Raw genomic sequence first — 25,107 nt, 5'->3', positions numbered from 1 at the left:
ATACACTGCTAGTGTACCTTCTGAAAATATAGGATTCAGTCTATATCTGTGATGCAGTCCTTTCAGGATATCTATCTAAGACTGGAAAGTGCTACTGCAGACTTTGTTCTTTCTTTGAGTGAAATGTCCTGAATATGTCATCCCTATTTTGGATTTCTGGTGCATACGGTATATTGTTGTATCATGTATTTCCAAACAAACAAGGAAAGTTATGCATAAAATAAACTAGCCATCACAGACATAGAACAAAGCCATTTATTTTCATGTTAGAAGGTCTCCGTAAATGATCCACAACGTTTAAGGAAAATAAAAAGCAAATATTTTTGAAGGACTGTATGTAATGAGTGATTGTTACGACAGTGTCTGCTTGATGGTCATGGCTGAGAAACTTATGCATGAAGACACTGCTTGTTATTTCTGGGGCCAATGCATAGAATTGGAGGCTGGAAGATTCTGTAGGAAAATAAAGTGGATGGATTGCATTTGAAATAGAGTAAGTTTCATAATGAAATATAACATATAAATTGATAAAAGGTTTATGACTTTGCAAATAAAAATGTTTAATTTAAAACAATGTAACACACACACACACACACACAGTTACACGAGACTTAGAACCTATGTTGGGTAAATGACACAAAAAAGAAAATAGACAACAAAAGCATCTAATCTGTATCAATATATATAATATAACTATATATATATTAATCCATATGGTTTTTATTCTTTTGTTTTCAGAATTGTGAGAAATGAACTGTTTTTAATAACTACATCATCTATATGTGATGCAATAAAAGTGAACTAAAAAAATTACATTTGATATGCAATGTTTAGCTTTACTCCCATACTTGTCTCTCTGTAGGGCTCTAAACGACAGCATGAAGAAAAGGAAAGAAAAAACAACAAGTAAGCTTACAGCGACAGTAGGAGAAACATGAGTAAAAAGCAAATTGATGATATGCAGAAAAAAGAGTTAACAGAAATAATTTCCACTGCCCAGAATATATGAATCTGTTACATGGTTTGTTGCAGGTTAAAATACTGACATTTTAGACAAAAAAATGTTTTGAGCACAATAATAAACCTTACTTTTAAAAAAGATCCCTTTTTGAATTTTTTTCCATCTCAGTTTACATTTTTAGGGTGCAACACAGATCAAGAATAAACATCTGGAAATGTAAAGTTTAAACTGGCAATCCCCACTCAGAAAGACAGACACCTTTAATGCCATTAGAATGAATGTTGTTACTTACTGTTAGTTATAACCACCCCGGCAGTTGAAATTGAAACACATTTCCTTGCTAAACTATTGTGTCTTCCATCTTTTGCACACACTGTTTTGTTACTGTGGGGTTTTGTTCATCCAGGGCGTGCTGGCATTTTAAAACCTTTTGCAATGAAGCATTTATTTATCTGTTTGCTTTTAAACCAAACATACCAAAGATGAGGATGAAGTTGTAACTTTCAATTTCCCATTTTGTATTAGTTTGTGGCACACCTCATTTATGTTATCTTATTTCCTTCTTCTATTAAAATGATCTTTCATGAAAGCTGTTATAAAACACCCATCATTTATCCAAGACTCAAATTGATTTCAGTCTATCCAGTGAAAACACCTCCTCTCTCAGGTCCAAATTGTGGCAACCTCTATGGTTCAGCAAACCCCTCAATTTCTCAACTACTACCTTATTCACTCCTTTATGGCCAAATCCATCCCATCAAAGGAATTGAGAGTGTCACCACTGACTTCTAAGGCCTGACCTGAAGGGTCTTTCCATTGGTTTCCATGGGCTTTGGACCCTAATGGCAAACACCTGTTCTCAGACAAAACTGTGCTGCAGTACAGAGTGCTAGGTGGGCATGTGGTCTGCAAGTGCGCTATACACAGCTCCCCCTGAAGTCAAATACTTGTGAAAACAGATTCCTGCAAGCAGTGCTCAACTCTGTTTTTGCAAGGGAGAGCCGCTGCAGAGATTCCCTGCCCAGAAATAGCAGATCCAAAGGGCTTGACTTGATTAAGATTTAGTGTCATTTGGCTAGAATGTTTTAGCTAGCACATTATAAAAGTCTAGAGCAGAGAAGGTAGCTAACATACACTGGTACACAGAAATTGCTGCCCTGGTTTGGACCCCAGGTTCATTCAGCCCAGTGCCCTGTCTCTGACAATGGCCAATACCAGACGTTTCAGAGGGAGGTGCAAGAAGCCACCGCCTTGTCTACATTAGAGTTTTAGAACATGTTAGCTAGAAGATGTTCTCTAGCATGCTGTAACCATTAAATCCTAGTCAAGACAAACCCAAATGCGGTGACAATTTGTAGTGCATGGGAAGCACACGAAGCCATGCTTAAGTTGCACCAAATGGATATTTATAAAATGTGTTATTGACTCAATAGATTATCACAATGGCTCCATTAGTTTGGCTGTTGGGTCAGTATGCATGAATCCCATGGGATTCATAAGGCCTTTTGTGGAATCTGTATTTACTAACTTGGGGCTGCAATATGGACTCCTCTAAAATTCATAGGGACATACATCAAACACTACGAAGAAATTCCTGCCCAGAGACAATCACTTAGTTTCAAAGGCAATATAATATAATATAATATAATATATGGAGATATCCTATCTCCTATCTATTACACTTCTTACTTCCCGTGATATATTTATGGTTATCAGTAAACTCGTAGTCTCCCAGAAATACCGACTTCAATTCTGCTCCCACTGAAGTCAATGGTAAATATCCAGTGGCTTAACTCGCATCAGTACTCACGGAGTTCTCTTTAATTTCTATTGACTGAACCCTGAACAGGTCTGCTTTTAGCATACTTATAACCTTTCTGGCCCCAGTTCTGCTCCCTTGTATTGAGTAGCACCTTAAAATCAAAGGAACTATTTGTGGAATGAGGTTCTACTCAGTGCAAACAACAAACTTAGCAGGTGGGCCTTAAAATTAGATGACCTTTTTTTTTTTTTTAAATGCATTTTCTAGCAAAAACTTTTTGTCATATTTCAGCCCTGAGCAGATTTGTAGAGCTGAGACACACAGCTAAGAAAACTGGGGATTACAATAAGCCAAATTCTGACTCGACATTTCCTGCTGCCATCCAGACAGTACCTCTATAACCCAGTTTAAAACTTCCCCTGGCTAGTTTTGAAAGCAGATGTAAAATGATGTTAATCTTAAAGCCTAGCAACTTTTTAACAGTAACAACCTTAACACTTCTCCAGCAAGAAAATATAAATATTTACATTCCCAAACTGTACAGATTATCAAAACTTGCTTCAACAGTTGTGATATAGCAAACTCTTAAAATTCAGAGCAATTCACGCTTAATGTTAGTTCCTTTAACAAGAATTAGTGCAATCTAATTTATTGTGAGAAGTTAGTACGGTTCAAGAAATTTATGAACAGAAAAAAGGTCAAATGCATATGCTTTCCCCTTTGCGGTTGGAATGAAAAGACCCTAATGATACAAGTCAATATATAATTTTACTATAAACAACGCTGCATATTACAACATATCTTTATTGCTTGCACTGTTGCCATTATTTATTCACTTTCTTATGAGACCCCTTACTGCAAAGGGACACCTTAATTAGAAGAGGAGCAAATAAAGAGAGCTGACATTTTAGAAAGTATTTGTGTTTGCAAGCAGAGTTACTCTCCAATGATTCAGTTGTCTAGGGGGGAAAAAATGGATAAAAGACTGAACTATCAAACTTAACAGATGCAACCTGATCAAGCGTCCAAATACCAGATTTATTCCCCATATCATTTGTAAATAGACGTATCTATAACAAAAAGCATTGTGATGCTCATTTACAAACATGGTCTACTCATGCAACCAGAGCAAATAAAGAAGACAAATATATAGGTCACAAGGGAATGATTTTTGCAGTAGAATCTTATAGACTAGGTCCAACTGACTCTTTGCTGCTATTTGATTCCAGTTTCTAGTTTCCTGGAGCTCTTATTTGGTCTCCTTAAAGCACATGTAGTTTGCATGTATTTATATGACAATACATTTATTACCCCCACTCTAAAATCTGCTCTCTTTGGAATGGTCTAGATTTCTGTTTCCATATCCCCCTTAGAGCTCAAGGGTGGTTTTTTTTTAATGCATAATTTCTGATAGATACATTGATGAGCTATTAACAATTTATTTTTCTATATGCTATTCCAAAAGCAATAGTAGCTTGGTATCAAAGGCCATTTTGACCTCACTTACCTTGAAAGGTGCTCCTCTTTCTAAAACGAATGATTTAACAAAGAAACGAACTGACAACAAAGCGATAAATGGATACAGCGGACAAAACACACACCGATGACTAAAACTAAAAGAATCAAAACCACCCCAGATATTTGAATGGATCTGATGAGTGGCTATCAAACTGAAGCTGGTCATTTGGTAGGGCTAGTGAGAAAAAACCTAAGGAAAATGGAAAAATGTACTGAGATGAGAGGAAAGATTATTTATACCCGGTTCCAAAAAAACAGAGGGGGGGGGACAAAGGGAAAAAAGAAAAAATGGGCCTATATAAGCCACATAAAATGGGACTCTCACTAGAAAAAATCAGAGAGAAACTCCTGCACACCTTGTGTGTTGTACATGCTGACAGAAGGGTTGTTATAGACCGCCGATTCCCCGAGCAATGTATTATAAGGGTTGTTAGTGCCATGAGGACGAAGCAGAGCATTGGTTATAAGATGATTAGCCATGGCTCCTGGAGCAGCCCGATAGAAAGACAGAGAAAAAAAAAGGTCAATCAGGCAAATATGGTATAAAAAAAAAAGGAAAAAAGAACATTCAGAATGACAACAGTTGAAATAGTCCTGATTACAAGCAGCCAGCTAATTAGACTTGAAAACTATATGCCACTAAAGCAGCACAGATGTTTCTGACAATGCACAAATCCAAGTCGATGCGAAAGAAAATGGATTGGAATGCTGATAACCCACATTTATGGCGGTTTCCCTAGTTGCTCAGAGTCTAAGCAAGGATATGACAAAAGGTGACAGTCTACACAATGCGGGGAGGGGATCGTCTCCAGAAAGTGCCATATGAACCAAACAATAACAATGACTCACATGAAAATACATTCAAATTTCACTGTTGACTAGGGTTTATTTACTGGTCACTCGGAACATATATAAAAAAGGAAGGATGGAAAATGTTGGCTTCCATAAGATTCTGGGCACTTATGAGAGCTCTTATTCCGGGAGCAGCTATTTATGTACAATAGAGCAGGTACAATTCTATCCATTGTGCTTTAAATCTACGCAGTAACAGCTTACTGTGCAACAACAATGTACCCTTCAGGCGTAAGCACCATAATTCTTTCAAGAGTTCCTACAGACGGGACCAGGCAGCCCATAGAGATCTTCCTATTCCAGGGCTCTACGTTGCCTTTGCAAATACCATTTTTCACTCCCGTCCTCGTTGGCTGTCATTTTGGAAACTACAACCTAGTTGTAGAGGAAGCTGATGGGCCACAACTCAGCCTGTTCTTTATGCTAGACTTCAGGAGACCGAGCTCCTGGATTTTTGCTCTTCGGCATGTAATCAGAGACACCTACCTTATGTCTAAGGGAAGGAAGTTGGTTCGTGTGGCAGTGACTTCCCTCCCCTGCCTTAGCCAATTCGCAGCAGGAATACACATCTATGAGACGGGGCAGTTGAAAATCTGACAGGGATCACAGCATCATTACCAAAGACCAACCCTCAGACTAGGAGCAGGGAGAAGGGACAGTCCCTCGGTCACTGGCCGGAAGAGTCAAGCGCATACATATTCTTTACTTCCTGGCCTAACCTGGTCTATCACACTTCCCTGCCAGGTCAGCAGCCCCTGACGGGGCAAGAGGTGCTACAGCAGGCAAGAGGGGGCTTGCAGGACAGTGGAGAAGAGAAGTAGGGGTGAAGAAAACAGAATGACACCTCTGCTTCAACAACCTGTTGCGAAGGTGCAGCCCTGGGTGTAGCTGGCTCTTCAAAAGGCACCAGCCTACCCTCCCTGCTTCCACTGCAGCCCCCAAAACAGGCAGCCGCCTCCGCTCCTGAGGTGCTCAGCTCATCCGTGGGGCATGCCAAGGGACCCCCCCAGTCACAACAACATGAAGGCCTGTGGTGAGGGCGGGAGGGAGTGGGGAGTTTGGAGGGCAGGGGAGAGTCACTGCGGGAGAGGAAGCAGAACATGACTTAGCAACAAAAGGGAAAAAATTACAGAACAGAAGGGGTTACAAAGAACATACGTGAGAGGGGGAGAGGGTGGCAGCCATTTTGGGGCACAGCTGACACAGACCCGAGACAGGAGGGTCCATGTGTCACGTTGTGCTGTTGGCCCAGGAGGTGGCTCCATGTCATTATGTGCCGATAAATAAATATACATTATTTGTATATTTCACTCTGTTACAAAGAGCTGGAAACTGCCTGTGGTTATCCACTGAAACTCCTGCTTCCAGCTTAACACAGGCCCTTCCAATGGTCCCGTCTGTACAGCACACGCTGCCCAAGCCCTGGAGGCCCAGCCCTGGGCATGGTGCAGTGCAGAGCTCTGCCACCCCACGGGAGGAGGAATTCTGCCCTTCAGGAGGGGTAACGTTACCACCTTTGCTGGTTGGGGGGCAGGGATGCCCATGGCTCTGGCCTTGCCCCTTTGGGGGGTGTCTTGCCTGGAGTGGATTTACTGCTGATGGAAGGGGCTAGTGTGAGGAACCTGGAGACTCTCTCTTGTGATGCTGACGCTTGCGCACCAGGGACTGGACTGAACCCCACCCCCTCACGCATCTCACATAGGATACTCAGCAGTTGGTAACATCCGTGGGACTCTACCATGGAGGTGACAGGTTTCAGAGGGGTAACCGTGTTAGTCTGTATCAACTCCTCGTTGTTTTTACCATGGAAGTGGATTTCCTGAAAAACCAAGCCTCAATGCAACACAAAGTGAACTACCAGCCTGTGTACGTTAGGGCCTACTCACAGCATTTCATTTAAATGGACACCTGGCCTCTGATGGGAAACTTGAAAAAAAATACATAGTTGATCAGACTCTGAAAATCTGACTCTTAATGAATAATATCTCTCCAATGCGAGAGGGACAGAAACTGACCTCACACAGACTGCGTATAAATATACTAAACAAGATTAATAGCAGCTTATTTTCTGTCTTCCTCTTTCTTACTGAGGTCATTTCCATTAAAAATGATTTCATTTCACTGGGGGGACCAAATTCTGCTCTTGGTTACAGCAGTGCCAATCTGGAGTAACTAACTCTGTGGAAGTCAGAGGGTTTAATCTGGATTTATAACGTAACTGAGCACAGAATTTGGCCCTGCTTGTTTCCCCACTGTAAAAGAAGGCTGGGATCATGGACCCAAAAACGGGAGGGTCAAAGCAAACAGAACCTTGGTCTTTACAAGAAAATAAAACATAATGATATTATTAAAGTGTTTGGATCCAGCTCCTAACTTTGCCCTCAAGACCCTCCCTTCTGCTTCTGGCCTCCTTTGTAAAGCGCTTTCAAGCCTGTGGATGAAAAGTGCTATATAAGAGATGGGTATTATTATTAATCAATCTCAGAAGCACAATCTTCCCAGCTCCAGTGACTGCTGGGGGGTTCGGGGGCTCCAAATGACCGATAATTAAAGCTTTCATTCCCAAAATAATAATCAAAAAGACGAGCTCTCTTTTCAAAAGGGAGGGTCAGTAATAAAAAAAAAATCCAACCCCCTGACACTAGCCACACTTCTGAGTTCCCATCCTGCTTTCGTTGTGACACTTCAACATCACCATGGCAACCACCAGGGCTACTAGAAACGGGATTAGGATTTCAGATGAGGAATGAGCAGTGGGGGCAGGTGAACTCACAAACAACCCTCCTGTTTGCAGGAAAACGTCCTTGGTAATAAATAATGAGCAAAGCCAAATATAGAAAACATGTGATCCGAGCAGCAGGGTTTCTAAAAATATCAAAGGTTTCCATAAGACTCCAGTTCCTCTGTAACAAGTGGCTGGGAAGAAAAGGGAGCGAGAGACAAGCGTATTATTTCCCCAAAGAAACAGCGTACCAGACAAACTAGAGCACTTAGCAACAGAGCCTGCGGGAGCCGTTATGGCAACAGAGTGCGGACTTCGCTGATAGGGAAGTGTGGGGAGTGGGGTGACAGGTTGGAAGGGAAAGGTGCTTTGAAAGTTGCTAGCGAAGGCCGGGGTGTGTGAGTTTCAAAGTAGACGGGAAGCAGGCTGTGTATGTGAAATGCCTGTTCTGATTCCACTCAGCATGAGGAACCTTTCTTGCTATGTGCTGTCTGACTTCTCCCTGGCTGTCTGCCCAATATCCTCAGCCAGAAGCATCTGGTTCATAGTTTGTATTTATTTATTTATTCACTTATAGCTCTATTGTGTTCAATGGAGCAATGCCAATTTACACAAGCTGAGGATATGCCCCCAATATCTTCTTCATGTAGCTAGAATTTAGTGATAGCCTTCCTTGCATAAAACCTCTCTGCTCGGTTTCTCATGGCACTTGCATATTGTGCATATTTGGCAAACAAATAATGTATTTGTTTAGTTACATGTGACTGGTTGTCAGCTTCTGTGAGTGGAAATTCCCGGGGTTCTGTAAGTTGAAGAGATGCTATCGATAGCACCTTAATTCTGCTTTCCAAAACACTGTTGCACTCTACATGGAAGCGTGTGGCCATGAAGTCAGAAAGAATCAAGGGTCATCCCAGACACACATCTTGGGGTGTCTTTGTCTAATGAGAGGAGCCAACTAAAAACGGAGCCAGTAGCCAAAGGCTAGTAACCACAGCATACCAGGATCAGAAGTTGTAACTCTGAACAACACAACACAAAGAAACAGCAATACTCAGATTTCTATTTCAACAACGCAAAAGTTCTGATCTAGGATTTGGTTCAAGCCAATATATAGCTGAAGAGGAAGCTGTGCAATTCCGATCTAGATCCTGGTTGAGATTCTAAGCACCTTCAAAGTTCATAGATACTCAGTTACAGGTTATCTCCAATAAAGCGTTCATACACTGTGATTATAAACCGAGATTTACCTTGTGAAATGGCACTCTCTTACTCAACACCAGAGTTGGGTGAATAATTCGTAGCAAATAATTGTTTCAACCATTTCACCTCTTTTTCTGTTCATGAATTGTCAGCAGACAGATCACAATTTTCTCAGATGTGTTATTCAGAATGACTTGCTGGATCTATTCAGTGACTTATTCTTGGTCTGTGAGAGCGTTTGATATTTTAAAGATGAGCTTTTTGGATTTGTCACGCGATCTCTTTCTGTTGCTGGACTGGATGAGTGTCACTTGTAAGGCCAGATTCCGATACCCTTACTCACAGTCGACCTTTGATTGGGGAGGTCCACTTCAGAGGCAAGTTTATTATTTAACGTGAGCAACTGTCATCTGCATCTGGTTGTTAGAATCAGGTTTCCTCAATGAAAAGTCAACATGATGAATCTGAAATCTGCATTTCACAAATATTCTGCTTACATTTGTTGTTTTGGCAAAAGTACCTGTCAGGAAAGTCATCTGCTAGAATATGTACCCAAAGCAAATAAAAAGGGGTGCAAATACAGTCCAAATGAATTCTTCTACAATCCAAATAACTGTGTGCCCTCCCCCCCTTTTTTATTTTATTCGTTTGCCATACTCACTCAGCTGTACTCAACATACCAACTCTGTGGGCATCTTTGAGTCATAGCTGTTTATTTTACTGACAAAGCCAACTTGGACTGTTGTTAGCAATGCAGAACCAACACAGCTACTAAAGCGGGAACCAAGTTCTAGTCTTCTCCATGCATGGCCTTTACTAAGCTAAATTCTGAACAAGAATCTTTATTATTGGTGGAGGTTTAAGAGGAATGATTTTTAGATCCCAGGCAGCCGGGCTGTCAGTTCGAAAAATCATCTTTTGAACTGTAAACTCAGCAAATCTGATACAGAAGCCGAGGGAGAACAAATGACAAACCCCATGATGCCAGTTTTTACAGTCACTCTTCTGACTATAACTGCCCAGAAAGGCTTTACACTGTTAATCACATCAGCCATGCCATCAGGGGCTCGTTCACCTGCACATCTACCAATGTGATATATGCCATCATGTGCCAGCAATGCCCCTCTGCCATGTACATTGGCCAAACCGGACAGTCTCTACGCAAAAGAATCAATGGACACAAATCTGACATCAGGAATCATAACAGTCAATAACCAGTGGGAGAACACTTTAACCTGTCCGGTCATTCAATGACAGACCTGCAGGTGGCAATTTTGCAACAGAAAAGCTTCAAAAACAGACTCCAACGAGAAACTACTGAGCTTGAATTGATATGCAAACTAAATACAATCAACTTAGGCTTGAATAGAGACTGGGAATGGCTGAGCCATTACAAACATTGAATCTATCTCCCCATGTAAGTACTCTCACAATTCTTATCAAACTGTCTGTACTGGGCTATCTTGATTATCACTTCAAAAGTTTTTTTCTCTTACTTAATTGGCCTCTCAGAGGTGGTAAGACAACTCCCACCTGTTCATGCTCTCTGTATGTGTGTATATATCTCCTCACTATATGTTCCATTCTATGCATCCGATGAAGTGGGCTGTGGCCCACGAAAGCTTATGCTCAAATAAATTTATTAGTCTCTAAGGTGCCACAAGTACTCCTGTTCTTTTTGCGGATACAGACTAACACGGCTGCTACTCCGAAACCTGTCATTGTTAAGTTTATCTACTCTGTGTGTATATGAAAGTAGATACCATTATAGCTATAGTGTGCAACGTGAATTGTACCTTATTTCCCCCTTTGCTAGACAGAAATTCACGTCCTTGATGCAAGAGGATATTGAATGAAGAAATAATTTTGGGAGAGTTTAATAGAGAACTGCACATCCATGAACTATATGTATGCTTTTAAACATTCAATGAAAGCAAAGAATGAAAGGGAAGCTGACAGGTGGATGTCACTCAAGTCTAGACTATATCATTCAGGACCACAATTCAAATAACTTCTTGCTGACAGCTGGCTGACAAAGCAGTGCGGAAGGCCTTTAAATGAACTTGAAGCGTCTGTCTGGTCTACCCAGTGGGCACCAGAAAGGAAATGCATTCATGTGCTTCTTCAGACTTGGTGAAAAAGCATTACCTTTCAAAAGCAATTAACAAAGTTACTCGAGAGATGTGCCTTTCTCTAGGATCACATCCCTGTGCAATTAATAACATACTTACATACCCAGTCTGTTAAGCCTGGCTTCAACCCTTCTCCATTCCAGTCTAAAATTGTCCAGGCCTTAGCCAGCATGCCCTTCAAAAAGAAGAAACCTCAACCCCCTTCCCACCCCAGTATGCTATAGTATTGTATAGGTAAGTACCTACCCCCTGCAGCAGCTGGCACTGGCCAGTGTATCTTTCGATGATACATGACCACAGTATCTCTGAGCCTCACAGTCTTAAATGTATTTATCTGCACAACACCCCTGTGAGGTAGGAAGTACCACTGTACAACTGCGGAACTAAGACCCAGACTAAAGGCAAGGTCCACAAAGGGGACTTAGGGTTACAGTTGCAACATCTAGCTGCCCAGTAAAATCCACAGCCCCTGCTTAGGCCCCCAGGTCCTCCATTGCAGGGCATGGGGAGAATTAGGCACCTAAGACTGCGATTCACAGAAGCCAGCATGCTGAACAGGGAGCTGCCTAAACTAGCCAATAGGAAATGCTGAGGGGAGGCTTAGGCACCTAGCTCCAGGAGAAGGTTCAAAGGGACTTAGGCACCCGACTCTGGTCTTGATTCTCAGCCATGAACCCTCCACTGGAGTGAGGCCCCTAAGTCAAGTCAGCCTTTTCTCATAAAAAAAACCCCACAGCACAGAGAGGAGAAGGTGGCACTGCCTCCCCCGCCCCTATGCCCAATAGCCCAGAGGTTAGAGCTCTCGCTGAGATGTGAGAGACCTCACTCAGTCTGATTCAGAGCTGGAACCCAGCCCTCCAACCTCGGTGCCCTGACCACTGCGCTCTGGAGGATTCTGGGGTGAGTCTCCATCTCTCCTGTTGAAGCTGTTCCACTTGACATGAAATACTTTAATCGTCGTTGGGCCAGAGAGAGAGAGAGAGAATAACTATATAGCCTGGTGCTTAGCACAATCTCCTGGATGACCTGGGTTCAAGTTCCTGCTTCAAATCAGGCAACTTGGGGACTTTGCCAGCAGACAGCGAGGTGCCTAGCGACTTCAGAGGCCTACAGCTGAGTGGGGAATTTGGGATCTAAATTTCAGATTCAGGTACCTGAAGTGGCAGTTAGGCATCTACATCCCTTTGTGGATCTAACCCCATGTGGCTTGCATGAGGACATGCAAAAAAATTGAGTCAGAGCAGGGAATACAGCCTGGTACCCTGACCACTGGACCATCTTTTCTTCTGCTGGGGTCAATGATATTGAACTAGACCAGAGGTGGGCAAACTACGGGCCGCGGGCCACATCCATCCCGTGGGCCCGTCCTGCCTGGCCCTTGAGCTCCCAGCCGGGGAGGCTAGCCCCTGACCCCTCCCCCACGGCCTCAGCTCGCTGTGCCGCCAGCACTGTGTGAGCCGCCGGGTGTAGTGTATTAAATTGTTCCCCGTAGGAATGTGCTACTTACCATGTACTACTCATGGTTGTCAGTCCTGATGCTTCGTAAGTAGCACAGTCCTATGGGGAACAATTTAATACACCACATCCCGGGTAGGGAAGGTTGTGCCTCCCCAAACAGCCTGGCTGCCGCCCCCTCCCACTTCCCACCCCCTGACTGTCCCCCTCAGAACCCCCGACCCATCCAACCCCCCCCGCTCCTTGTCTCCTGACTGCCCCCTCCTGGGACCCCCCGCCCCTAACCACCCCCTAGCCAACCCCCCTGCTCCCTGTCCCCTGAGTGCCCTGACCCCTATCCAGACCTTCACCCCTGACAGGCCCCCTGGGACTCCCACGCCTATCCAATCCCCCCTGCTCCCTGTCCCCCCCACCAGAACCTCTGCCCCATCCAACCGCCCCCTGCTCCCTCTCCCCTGACTACCCCCGGGATCCTATGCCCCTTATCCAACCCCCCTGCTCCCTGCCCCCCGCCCCCTTGCCATGCCGCTCAGAGCACCAGGACTGGCAGCGGTAAGCAGTACATGATAAGTAGCACATTCCTATGGGGAGCAAATTAATATACTACACCCCGCCCTCCATACAGTTTCAGAACCCCGATGTGCCCCTCAGGCCAAAAAGTTTGCCCACCCCTGACCTAGACCAACCACAGTCATGGGTCTCTCGTTGAAAGATTTCACTCACTAACGTTATTTGAGCGTGACCTTGAGGTAGGAAATTCTCATTCGTTTTTGGAGACTGGTGAATGAGTTGAGAAACACAAGTTCACAATACAAATGCCTGATTTGAGAGGATTTCTTATTCCAACTCCCTAAGGCTAAACTCTAGAAGAGAATTCAACTTTCTAATTCTGCTGGTACTGAAATAGCTGGGCTATGCTGATTGAAGTGTGTGAATTCTAGCCAGTTTTTATTAATTCTGGTATAAATGTATTTATCTGCATTCTCTGCAAATTGTCTGAAATTAAACATTCTTTGTTTGCCTACACACAAAGCAGGAAAGAAAGCTTGTCTGAGCGAGACCTAGTGCTCTGACTGGAGCTTTCCTTATCAGTGTTCAGTAATGTCCTTCACAGGCAGAAGTATGTAAATGATTCTCTTATTCAAGTTCTCATTCAATTTACTCAAACAGTTAATGAAATGATGAAGAGTCAAATGAGACACGTTCACTGGGTGAGGTGGGGGGCGGGACAGGTATTCCAGCATTTTGCTGGTACCCACAAACAAACGCTTTGACATTTAGATGTATCAGGCTCTGTTCTTCTAATAGCCAACAAGATTGAGCTAATAAACTTCAATAAACCTGCCTATTAAATTTCTCTCAAATAGGTTTGTTGTCACTTGCAGCATCTAATCTATTCATTGAGAAGCTATTAATACTGACTGCAGTGAAATAGAGTTTCAACAAATGAGGTTCTAAAGCTCTAGGCCATCTTTGTCTGAAATTAAACATTTCATGCTTTAATGCAGAAATAAGAGATATATATACACGCACGCACATATTTGCATCTGATATTTTAAGACCAGAGTCCTGTGCAGGATTGTAACTTGCAGTTCGTATTTCAATCATTTGGCCATTCGAGTTTAACTGGCAAATCCTGGACTTTCCTCTGATATTCAGCCTACATGTTTATTGTTTACATTTCCTTTTCCTTATACCTGCTGAGATCCCAGTGTCTGGGACTCCCTTTAACTGAAGCTCTGTGACTGGATCGGAAGACACACAGAAAGTCAGATTTTCAAAACTGCTCAGAACCCCAATCTGGAGTCAGACTTCCAAGGGCCCATCGGCCAGTCAGGCACCAAAGTGAGTGGCCAGCTTTTCAGAAGAGCTCAGGATGTTGAATGAGGAGCCCTTTGAAAATGTTGCAAAAATGGGTGCTGAGCCCTTGGAAATGGGCCCTGATAGCTTTTGAAAACCTGCCCCATAAACTCTCTATACGGCATGTGACATTATTCGCACGGTGCTCTCCAGCTTCTGACCCAGAATGCGCTGAATTCGGCCAAACTTGGGAAGGGTTCTGGTGGGATGGTCTTCTCTTTGCTTCTTCCACAGTTCTGGCTGGGACCCTGGAGGGCTAGGCGGGAGGGGGTGTGTGTTCCCAGGACACAGCCATACCATCACCATACCTCCTGAATGTGTACACCCTTCATATACTGGTACCATGTCCTTTCGTGTTATCTCAGATCCCTTCTAGTTGCATTTATTTCTTATTTATTTCTTAGGGACACAGCCCACCACTCCCCCCACAGGCTCTGAGTGCGGAACCGCGGGGTCGTTCTGCCATGCAGGGTGCCTTGCACCATCTGTGTGTCTCCAATCACAGCTGTGGGGGAGAAGGTCCCTGCTTTGGAGGCATGCTCGGAGCAGGTCAGATCCCACTGCATGGAGATGGGTTTTTGCCAGAGATTTCAAGACCAGAAGAGACCATTGTGAGCATCTTGTCTGACTCCCTGTATAACACAGGCCAGAGAACTGTCCCCAAAATAATTCCTAGAGCAGATCTCTTAGAAAAACATCCAATCTTGCTTTAAAAATGGTCAGTGATGGAGAATCCACCACACCCCTGGGTAAATTGTTCCAGTGGTTAATTACTCGCGCCGGTAAAAAGTTATGCCTTGTTTCCAATCTGTTCTTGTTCTTGACGACTCCCCTGGGTCTGCAGGAGTCGCCATGGAGAAGCTCTGCTACTCTTCTAGGCTATGGGAAAAGATTCCATCCCCTTGACATCTGCAGCTCTCCCTAGTGCACAGCCAGATTACAGATCACAGTTCATTCCTCCTCCAAAGTCACTACCTTCAGACTGTTCTGCAATAATACAGCACTGGGTCTAATACTCCCCAAAGCCTGCTCTGCTTTCAGAAATTGCCTTGCCCTCCATTTTCTTCTTTAAATTTGATCCACCTAATGACCGACTTCCAATTATACGGCTGTCAATCCTAAAATCACAGCAGCCCCTAGGATCTCCCAAAGGTAGGATGCCACATCATTCATTGAAATCTCTGGAACAAATCTTGGCTAACATAGCTTCAGGCAGCAGAGAGGGCAAATAAACTAGAAGACAATCGGTACTGGGATTCATTTTGCACATCACTAGAAAAATGAGTAACTGTACAATCCCCAAGTCTTTACCCTCGATGCTAGAAATCATAATTTTTCTGGGATGAAAGTATGTTTGGTAAAAAGTGCAGAGGCAATCGTTAGTTCAAAGGGGATCTATGTTTTACAAACAGACTTTCCTTCACAAGTGAAAACAAACAGATAATAACTTATTTAGTCCCATCCACCAGAATTCTTTCCTACCACATATTACGGGAATACATGGTTAAAATGTAAGTCCTTCATTGTTAAGTCAGCAGCTGAAATTCAGCCCAGTTGACAGACAGCACCACCCGATGGCTGTTCCATAATTTAAATGGACTGGGGAGATATGGGCTTCACATCACAGAGCTTGGAGATGATAACCCCTTCTTAGGGGAGTCCGGTGTGACTGCATCTGGAATATTGCATCAAGTATTCCATGCCATTCGTGGTGAGGCGCTACTAGACAGATGTAGAGGAAATGGAAGGAGTTTGGAGAAGAGCTACTAAAAGATCAGGGACCTGGATGCATTTATGCAGCAGGAAAGAGCCAGATAGATATACACATTGGGTAAGTGGAAAGAGAGCAAGGAGGTGAATTAGTGGGATCTTGCTGGGAGTTTTGGGAATGCAAGTGAGAAATTAAAAAGCCAGTCTGCTTTATCAGGAAATACTGACTGGCAGTGTGATGAACAAGTCTGAGAAGTAATCCCCCAAGGAAAGGCTGGAAGCCCCATTGCTTGACAAGATGCTAGAAAATATACCATAGCACTCAATTCTGAACTGGCAGAGAGAAGGCGTGGGTGACCCATGAAGTCATTGCCAACTCTTACATCTATGGTTCCCCAGGTCACACCTAGCTCCATCAGGGCACAGGTGTCCACTTCAGAATACCCCGCCCCTGAGTTGGTACTCTTAGTCCGGGCTGAAAAGGACTGGAGGCCGAATGAACCTCTGTCAATCTAGAGGCTGTTCCTTCAGGGCAGGCATGCTGGCAAGGCAGCAAGGAGGAAGCTTGTAGTGCTGTGGAAGCCCACCTTTTCCCTGGTCTGAGGACAAATAGAAGACTTCGGTCTACACTGATTGCCCCTTTCACAAGCACTAAACTTCCATTACACCGGCTTTAGTAACAGAGCTCAAGTCTCTTTAAAACATAAGCTCTTAGAGGCAGGGTCTGTGTCTTCCTCTGTCTTTGTACAGCACCAAAGCATGCTTTGGACATGAAGAGCACGGAGGGATAGAGTACAGCAGCTTGTAATAGGCACAACAACTTTCTAGCAGGGCCATCAACCTCTTTTTGTGCAGGGGGGTTACATTAACCCTTAATAATGTCTCCTGGAATGAGGCTACACATTTCCAGCTACTTATCACTGCCCTTGATCCAGAACAGGCCCACTACTCCTAACGACTGAAGGTTTGCACACAGACTGAGGGCAGCATTGAGGCCCTTGTGTAATAACAAGGCCAATATTCGCAGTAACGTTCGTAATTCTGCATGCCCAATTTGAGACACCTGGGCCCACATCCTCAAAGGTACAGTGCATTTAGGCACCTCCCACCGAAATCGATATTCAATGGCAGTTAGGGACCTAAAAATCTTTGAGGATCAGGGGCCTTGTGCTTGATTTTCAGAGGTGCTCAGCATCTGTAGCTCCCCTACCAGAAGGACTCAGCACCTCTGATACAAGATACAAGGGATCTCAAGTGGGGTGCACAAAATTCATTGAAAACTCCTGAAAATTTGGCTGGAAGCTCCCAAGTCCTTCAGTGGTATTACTCACATGCACAGAGGTAAGTGTCTGTAAAACCAAGTCCTTTGTTAGTAAAGTTATTCCTATATTCATCATCATTAAATTAAAAAAAAATTGCAAGGCTCTTTTACTGCAACCAGTATTCCTGCCACTTCTCTTTGGCTATTTGTGTGTGCAGTTATGTACATACATTTGACATGTTACTGTGTGTCCTTTAGCGTGTGTATTCTGGAAGCCTAATTTAGGAAAGCTCGCTTTTCAAATGTCATCATTAGGTTCCAGAGTCAAAGGGGCATCATCAGCTTGAAATATGGTCAGTTTAAAAATTTAAGTTAGAAGTAAATTCAGGATTACAACGGCCACTGAGTCTGTCTGCCTTTTTTTTTTGGTCTTACCATCATATTTTCCTATTAAAAATTTGTTCTCAACTGTTGCTTGCTGTGTGGAAGGGACACAATGGAGGATTCTGATGACCTAATGGCTGTTCCAGGAGAAACAGTGATGATATTGTTTGCTGAAAACTGCACATGGGAAACAAATTGGAAAAAAACCCTGAAAATATTTTTTCTTTGATATTTTTCAGCCACAATAATACCCTTTGGTGTCACTTGTAAAGCAGGTAAAACACATTCAGACAGACTTGTGATATTTAAGTTGATGGTGTCCTTTTAATGCCCTATTGAGATGAGTGAATCAGTTCACACCTCTCTCAGAACTGCACTGTTATCTTTTAAAAAATACAAGGTGAATTCAGCAGAATCTCAGGTTGTTATGATGGCCAGATAACTATATCCAGTGGGATACAGTTTAGGAGCTTGATACATCCCTATAGTAGCACTTAAAAGGGCAAATGAACTCAGCTCCATTTAGGCAGCACCCACCAATTTCTATTAAGAATTAAGAACTACAGGAAAATCTGTCCCCTATGTCTCTGAGAGGTGTTGTTATTTGATTTGGAACCCCAAGAATACTGGCTCTTAGACTTGACTAGTATCAAAATGATTTTCTTTTTAACTCTCTAATTTCTGCCCTCCATTGTGTTTTTTTAAACTCTCTTGCTTTCTTCGTGTTCTTATACTTTATTATTTGTATTGCAGGAATGGTCAGAAGCCGAAGTCATGGACCACAAAACCACTGTGCTGTACAAACTCTCCAGAACTGCCAGCCCTGCTCCTGCAACTTCCTCCACAAAATGCCATTAAAAAATCCTGTGCATGTTGGTTCACCATGTGAAATGTCACGTCTGACTCTCTTGTAGCACTTCAAGAATGCTCACGATAGACATACCAGGAGACTGGCTCTCACGTGCTATTTCTAGTTTGTGGGGCTGGAAATACTACGAAAATAATAGCCCTGCTCCTCTATTCCTGTTGATTCTTGCTTAGTTCATCTCTGCAGCATTTTTCAGAATATACAGAACCATTATTCATTTCTGTACACATTTACTGTTTTATACAACAAAGTACAAACTCCGGCTAATTGTATTTGGACCTGAATGCCAAAAACTGATTAAAATGTGACATTAAACATCTCAATTTCTGGGAACTCGAGGAGGACATGTGCAATTTTGACTGTCTAAAATCACAACAGACCCAGTCCACTTGCATGAGTGCATAGGACTAGTTGGATGCTTCAGATGAACAAATTTGGTTTAGGGCACCTGAGTCCTTTGCACCCTCTCTAGTGGCCTGGTAAGCCAAACCACAAGATCTCCTGTGTTGTTGAAAATCATTTTCCTAATAAGTTCATCAAGATTCACCATGATTCAGTTTCCGCACACGCATTCCTTTATTAGTCTCAAAGGCCACTAGCTGTTGGCTACATCCAAAATACAAGATAAATGCATACATCTATACACTATACCAGGGCAACAATACAGTTATAAGCATTGGCCAAAATACTTACAACAGGATCAGGTCCAGGAGACACCTTCCCATCATGGCATGACTCCAGAGGGGTAAGGAAAAGCTCTGACAAAGAACCCCTAGAATACACTATAACAAACAAGTGATGTCATTGCTGGTTATTAGACCTTAGCTAAAGCCTGATGAAATGGTTAATGGCCGAATTCTCTTCAAAGTTGTCTTCTTATCTTACCTTGCTGTATTTTTTCCTAGTTATTGGACTAGGGTTACCATACGTCCGTGTTTTCCTGGACCTTTTTAGATATTTAAAAATTCCTCCCAGACGGCGATTTAGGAACTAAAAAGCCAGACATGTCTGGGAAAATATGGACGTATGGTAACCCTATATTGGACTAAGCACTCCTTTCTAAATAAACTTTTATAACTAATTATTTACTGCACCTGGTACCCAACTAACCATGTTTTCTTCATTTCTATTATTTAGCTCAAACCTTAAATAAGGTAACACTGGTTTTCAAGGGTCACTACAATTTGAACACAAACAATTCCTCTTTTTCATTATCTTACTCTTTTTGGTCACATGCTTTGGGCCTATTGCTCATGCTAATATCCAAACTCAATTTGAACCCATAGTTCCCTCAGGTGTGATATGGACCTATGTTCCTACACATGCCTGGGAGTGGCTTTCTACTGCCCAGTGTCTGACTGGCTTTGGTGCTACCTGCTTACTTAGCTCTCAGACTGTCCTTGTAAGATAGGGAAGTGCTATTATCCTCATTTTACAGATGGGAAACTGAGGCATAAAAGGTTTTGCGCTTACATCGAGCTCTTTTTCTTCTTCTGAAGAGCTCAATGTAAGTTTGAAAGCTTGTCTCTCTCCCCGACAGAAGTTGGTCCAATAAATCAATTTCAGTGGAAGTTAGAAGCCTAAATACCTTTGTGAATCTGGACTCAAGTGACTTGCCCAAGGTCACCAATGAAATCTGGTTGCAGAGGAAGGATTTGAACCCAGGTTTCCTCAGTCTGAGGCCAGTGACCTGACCGTCAGACCATCCTTCCTGCCTACTGGGCTTTCCCCCTTTCTTCATTTTTCTGTTTGGCTTTTCTTGGCCCCTGCTTGGTGTGATTTTTGCACTGCTGGTAACGGTTTCGTTTAATGTTCTGATTTATTTATTTTGGTGTTGCGAACCATTTCTGAGAAGGGTGGAGTTTTTGTTTCATGAGGAGGGTTTTTCTTTCATCTACCTAAGATAAAATGGAGAAGGGTCATCAATCCTCATGCTTCAGAGTATTTTCATTGTTCACCTTCTGGCCTCAGACCATAAATCCCCTTCCCTCATGGAGCAGTGCACAAATGGGACCACTCTGAGTCCTTCCTCTGAAGCGTCAAGCATTGAGCACTGTCTGAAACACATTACTAGACTAGCTGAACCATGACATGACCAGTTTCTGCACGGTCTTGCAGAGCTCTGCAAAAAGAGTCACCTTTCATGACAAAACACCATAAAGAGAGACATGGAAGGTGAGGTCAGATCTCTTATCCTGGGACCAGCAAACAAAACACTATTAAGAAATTCATAACAATGGAAAATCCTGCAGCACCTGCAATCCATTTTGAGAGCGTTGCAAGCCTCATCTCTTTGCCCAAGTTGTGCAGTAATTGTAGAGAAATTAAACACTGGGCACTTAGCTGACTGGACAGGTCTATTTCTAATGCTGGGGATTGAAGGGAAGCCTAGTGGGTTTGCTTCTCTTAACTGGAAATGTTAATGACCCAACTTTGACTAACATCCACATAACCACAGTGATGGGCACCATAGGAAGAACAAATAAATACATAGCCAACTTCTCAAGAAAGACTCAAAGGAAAAGGCCAAAATGGGGAAGACCAAAGAACAAACACCAAAGAGAAACAGGAAAACTCATCTGATCCCTCGCCCGGGTCAACAAGATCGTCAAAGACCCAAATAATCAAGGGATTCTGTGGCCTTTGCACTTGAAAGTCCCTACACGGTGTGATAGGCACATCTAAGTTTAAGTGCAAGGTGCAGTCCTCCTTACTGAGCGATATCCAGCTCACGTCCCCAGTGCATCTACTTCGCTAGACAAAAAAGGGACATTTGCAAACTATTCAGTGCAGAACCTGACTTGTACTCTGTTTGCACCATGCTTGGCACAACTGGGATCTCAATCTTGGTTGAGCAATACTGGAATAACAATAATCATCATAGAATAATAAAAAAGTAGGGCTGGAAGCAAATCCAGCCCGATGGGCTGCAGCTGGACCAAATAAACCTAGACCATTTCTGAAAGGTGTTTATCCAACCTGTTCTTTAAAATCTCCAAGGCTGGGGATTCCAGTGCTTAGCTACCCTGACAACTAGAAAGTTTTCCTAATATCTAACCTACATCTCCCTTGCTGCAGAGTCAGCCCATTGCTTCTTGTTCTACCTTCAGTGAACATGCAAAACAATTGATCACCGTCTTCTTTATAACATCCCTTAACAGACTTGATGTCCTCAGTCTTCTTTTCTCAAGACCAAACGTGGTCTCACAGAATGGGTGGGTCTGATGGGAGGTCAGCCGAAGTGCAAGCATTGTCATGCAAATGAGCTACTTAGCCGTGGATTTCTTCTCAGGCCTCACAACTGCTAGCAGCTGCACAGTCACTCTCTCATTCAGACAGCTTGGGTTCCCTGGCCCCCAGTCTTGCTCATCACTTTCTCCCTTGGGTTTACACGCACAAGGCCCAGCACCCCTGCTGTAGAGGAACCCACCAGACACCCACTTCCATGTCACGGTGGGAGGGGTTGCCCAGCACAAAGCAGTCGGTTGGGAAATCCGCTGATACACCCGCCTCGCCAGCTGACACTCGCATGGCACATAACATTCATGGTCCAGTTCTTCAGAGCTACACGGTGCCACGCTGCCCTTTCTCCCTTGTCCCACGGGGTCATGCAGTGAGCCCTCACTCCCCAGCCCGACGTCTCAAACACTCGCTAGTACAATTACCCACACCTGCCTCTTCAAAGAGTCCCCTCACCCCCAAATCATCCCCTGCACTGGTCCTGGTTTTCCAGTGTGAACCTCTGCTCCTTGTAACTGCGATGGAGGAAAATTACATCACTGACAGGGCTGGTTTCTGCCTCTGGCTGCTTTCCCTGTTGCTTCGACGGCTCCGTAGCTAGATCTCAGAGCCCCCAGAAGACAGTAGAGCAGTTCAGGCAGATGGGGCCTCCTGCCGGCTCTCTGCAGTGGCTGCTGCTGGTGGGAGGCCAATATTTTATTTTCATTAGTTCTGTCAATGGCCACTGAAGGGACACACAGTGCCCAGGGGTACCAGATTTAAGAACCCAGGGCAGAGGCAGCCAATGTTGGACAGCCGGCAAGTGGTAACGCTGTACACACTTTATCTGCTCTTCATGGGGAAAGGCCAAAGTTGCTTGCCAGTGCAGAGCCCCAGAAAATGGGCCATGAGCTGGGGAGATTCACAGGGGGAAGCTGGCGATAGAATCCTCTCCCCCCATGTTGCAGCCTCTGGCGCTCTTCTCCATTCACGCCTCCGGGGAGGATCCCTTGGCCTGTGCAATCCCTCAGCCCACAGGAGGATGGCTGCAAGGAGGCTTTGTCCAGTTCTGATGTGGAAGAGCCATAGATGCGGAGTACTGGCTCTCCACAGCCTGCCCCTGCTACGCAGCAGAGCTGTACTAATGGCACAGCACAGGGACAGGCTCCCATAGGAGAGAGAAACAGCTCTCCTGGCAAACGCATGACGAGCTCGTCAAATGTGCCTTTTCCCCACCTGCACAGTACAGTGTGTGCCCGCACTAGAGCTGCAGTTCATGCCCCACCTTCCCTCACACCCCCTGTCTGGGTTGCTAGGCCTTCAACCCACTTTCCCTCCCGACGGTTCCCTTCATTCACTCACTCATAACTCTGACAGCCTCCCACTCTTCCTTTAATCCTTTCTGAACCCATCCCCCCCACAAAGCCGGTCTGTGTTAACCCACCACTGCTCAGCTTATTTGTAGCTTTAGATCTGTTTTACTCGCCTGGCCCCCATCACCGTCCTATGGGAGCACCTCACAGACTTTAATGTGTTTATTTGCACGGCACCCTGCAAAGCAGGGCAAGGCAACTGTCCCCATTGTACAGATGGGGAAGCGAGGCACAGAGAGATCTAAATGACTTGCCCAACATCACACCGGAATGCTGCAGGCTCTTCGGGGCACGGGTTTCCTTGTCTGACTTTTGGCTCTGTGTTTGGCAACTGGCCATGCACATCTGGTAAATGTGCCATGTACCATCTAAGGTGTCACAATAACAAGAATAAGCATTTTAATGCTGTGCATTAAGAATTAAGTATGTCAATCCTATTATTATTATTAATATTATTATTGCAGACTTAACCCCTGAACCAGCAAAACTCTTAAACACTTCATGCACAAGTAACCCCGTTGTGTCAGCTGGTGTCAATCAGCAAAGCTCTTTGATTGGAAGATTGATGCTGATCTATACCAGCTGAGAATCTGGCCCAGTGACTGCAATGGGCCTCCACACTTGCTTAAGTGCTTTGCTATCCAGGGGCTTTAATTCTCAGCATTTGCTTTCCTGTTTACATTACTTTCCCTTTGGCCTGCTCTTTGGGTTTTAATGCATTTGAAAACACTATGCTGTTTATAGCAAGGAAGCGAAGAGCTACAAGTTGGTGCCACCTACTTAGCAACAATAGTTTGACTTGTGGTTTCTGAAAGGTCTTGTAGAGACAGATGGAAGCTATATTAATTCTGTTCTGGTTATGAGTCACTGCAGTTAGGCCACTGATGAATGTGCAAATCATTTTTCTATTCTACTGGTATTATGCTTTGGAAAACTGCAACCCCTTTTATGAGAATGCTTTTTTACAGCTTCTATAAGGCCCAGTTCTGAAAGGTAGAGCATTCCCTTATGCTGCACCGACTACCCACTAGCTCCCATTTAAGTTATTGGGAGTTGGGGATGCAGACTGGAAACCTGATTAGAGATGAGAGCCAGAACTGGTTCAGATCTTGCCTGGAATTTACACACGCTATAACCTTAGAAAGATACACGCTGGACTGAGGCATTTCTGGAGTTCTTCTTATGTACCTTGGATACAGTGATGACAGGCAGTCATTTCGCAGACACGACTAGAGATGGATGAAGCAGTTGAGTAATAATGGAGCCAGCCCAATCAAGCCACAGTTCCTGACCTGAACTCCAACATTTATTCAGGTACAAAAAAGTTCAAAAAGGTTGATATCCCCCTACCCTCCTCACTTCTCCTTTACTCCCTTTACTTCTCTGTGGATCGGCAAGAGGTCCTGGGTTCTTCTTCCCTACCAACGGGACTATATGTCCTCTCCTTTGTCAACAGGCACCCCTGGCCCCTCCTTCGAAGAACAGAAGATTCAGTAGCTCAGCCAGTCTTGGTTCTGTGCCTGGGGTCCTACTGAAATCAAATCTTGGGCCCACAGCCATTGGGTGCACAGAGCCAGAGAACGTGACTGTGAAAGCAGCAGCAGCCACTGCTCACTTGGGTGCTAGGCCACACCAGAAACTCTCCCGAGGCAGAGGGGTAACTGTGCAGAAGAACACCTCACTGGGCAATCCCATGTCAAGGCCTGCTCAAAGGTTGGCAGGAGAGAGCCAGGATGCTAGTACAGTACAGCTCGGAGGAAAGTAGGTCTTACAGCAGGGTTACCAGCCTCTCCAGAAGTTTACATACGAGCACCGCACACATTTTTG

The 25,107-nt window shown here is 44.0% G+C and overlaps 1 protein-coding gene across 42 annotated transcripts in view; it reads right to left on the bottom strand.

Annotated features, from left to right (window-relative positions):
* The window catches only part of ADGRL3 (adhesion G protein-coupled receptor L3), an 820,109-nt gene that overhangs the window by 36,471 nt on the left and 758,531 nt on the right, over positions 1-25,107 (bottom strand). For 8 of the 42 annotated variants that reach the window (XM_024100863.3, XM_008162778.4, XM_065595834.1 and 5 more), the window contains one exon: positions 815-866. The exons of 17 other annotated variants lie outside the window; for them this stretch is intronic. In XM_024100863.3, coding sequence (XP_023956631.1) covers positions 815-866 — 52 coding nt within the window. Of the gene's footprint in view, positions 1-167; positions 454-814; positions 867-4,597; positions 4,727-19,381; positions 19,471-25,107 lie in introns of those variants that run through there. 17 more of the 42 variants (XM_065595821.1, XM_024100847.3, XM_065595823.1 and 14 more) reach the window with 7 other exon arrangements.

This window comes from Chrysemys picta, chromosome 5 (assembly GCF_011386835.1).
Source record: "Chrysemys picta bellii isolate R12L10 chromosome 5, ASM1138683v2, whole genome shotgun sequence".
Classification (NCBI taxonomy): Eukaryota; Metazoa; Chordata; order Testudines; family Emydidae; genus Chrysemys; species Chrysemys picta.
The sequence above is the reverse complement of the archived record's forward strand: the minus strand, read 5'-3'. Positions and strand labels throughout refer to the sequence as shown.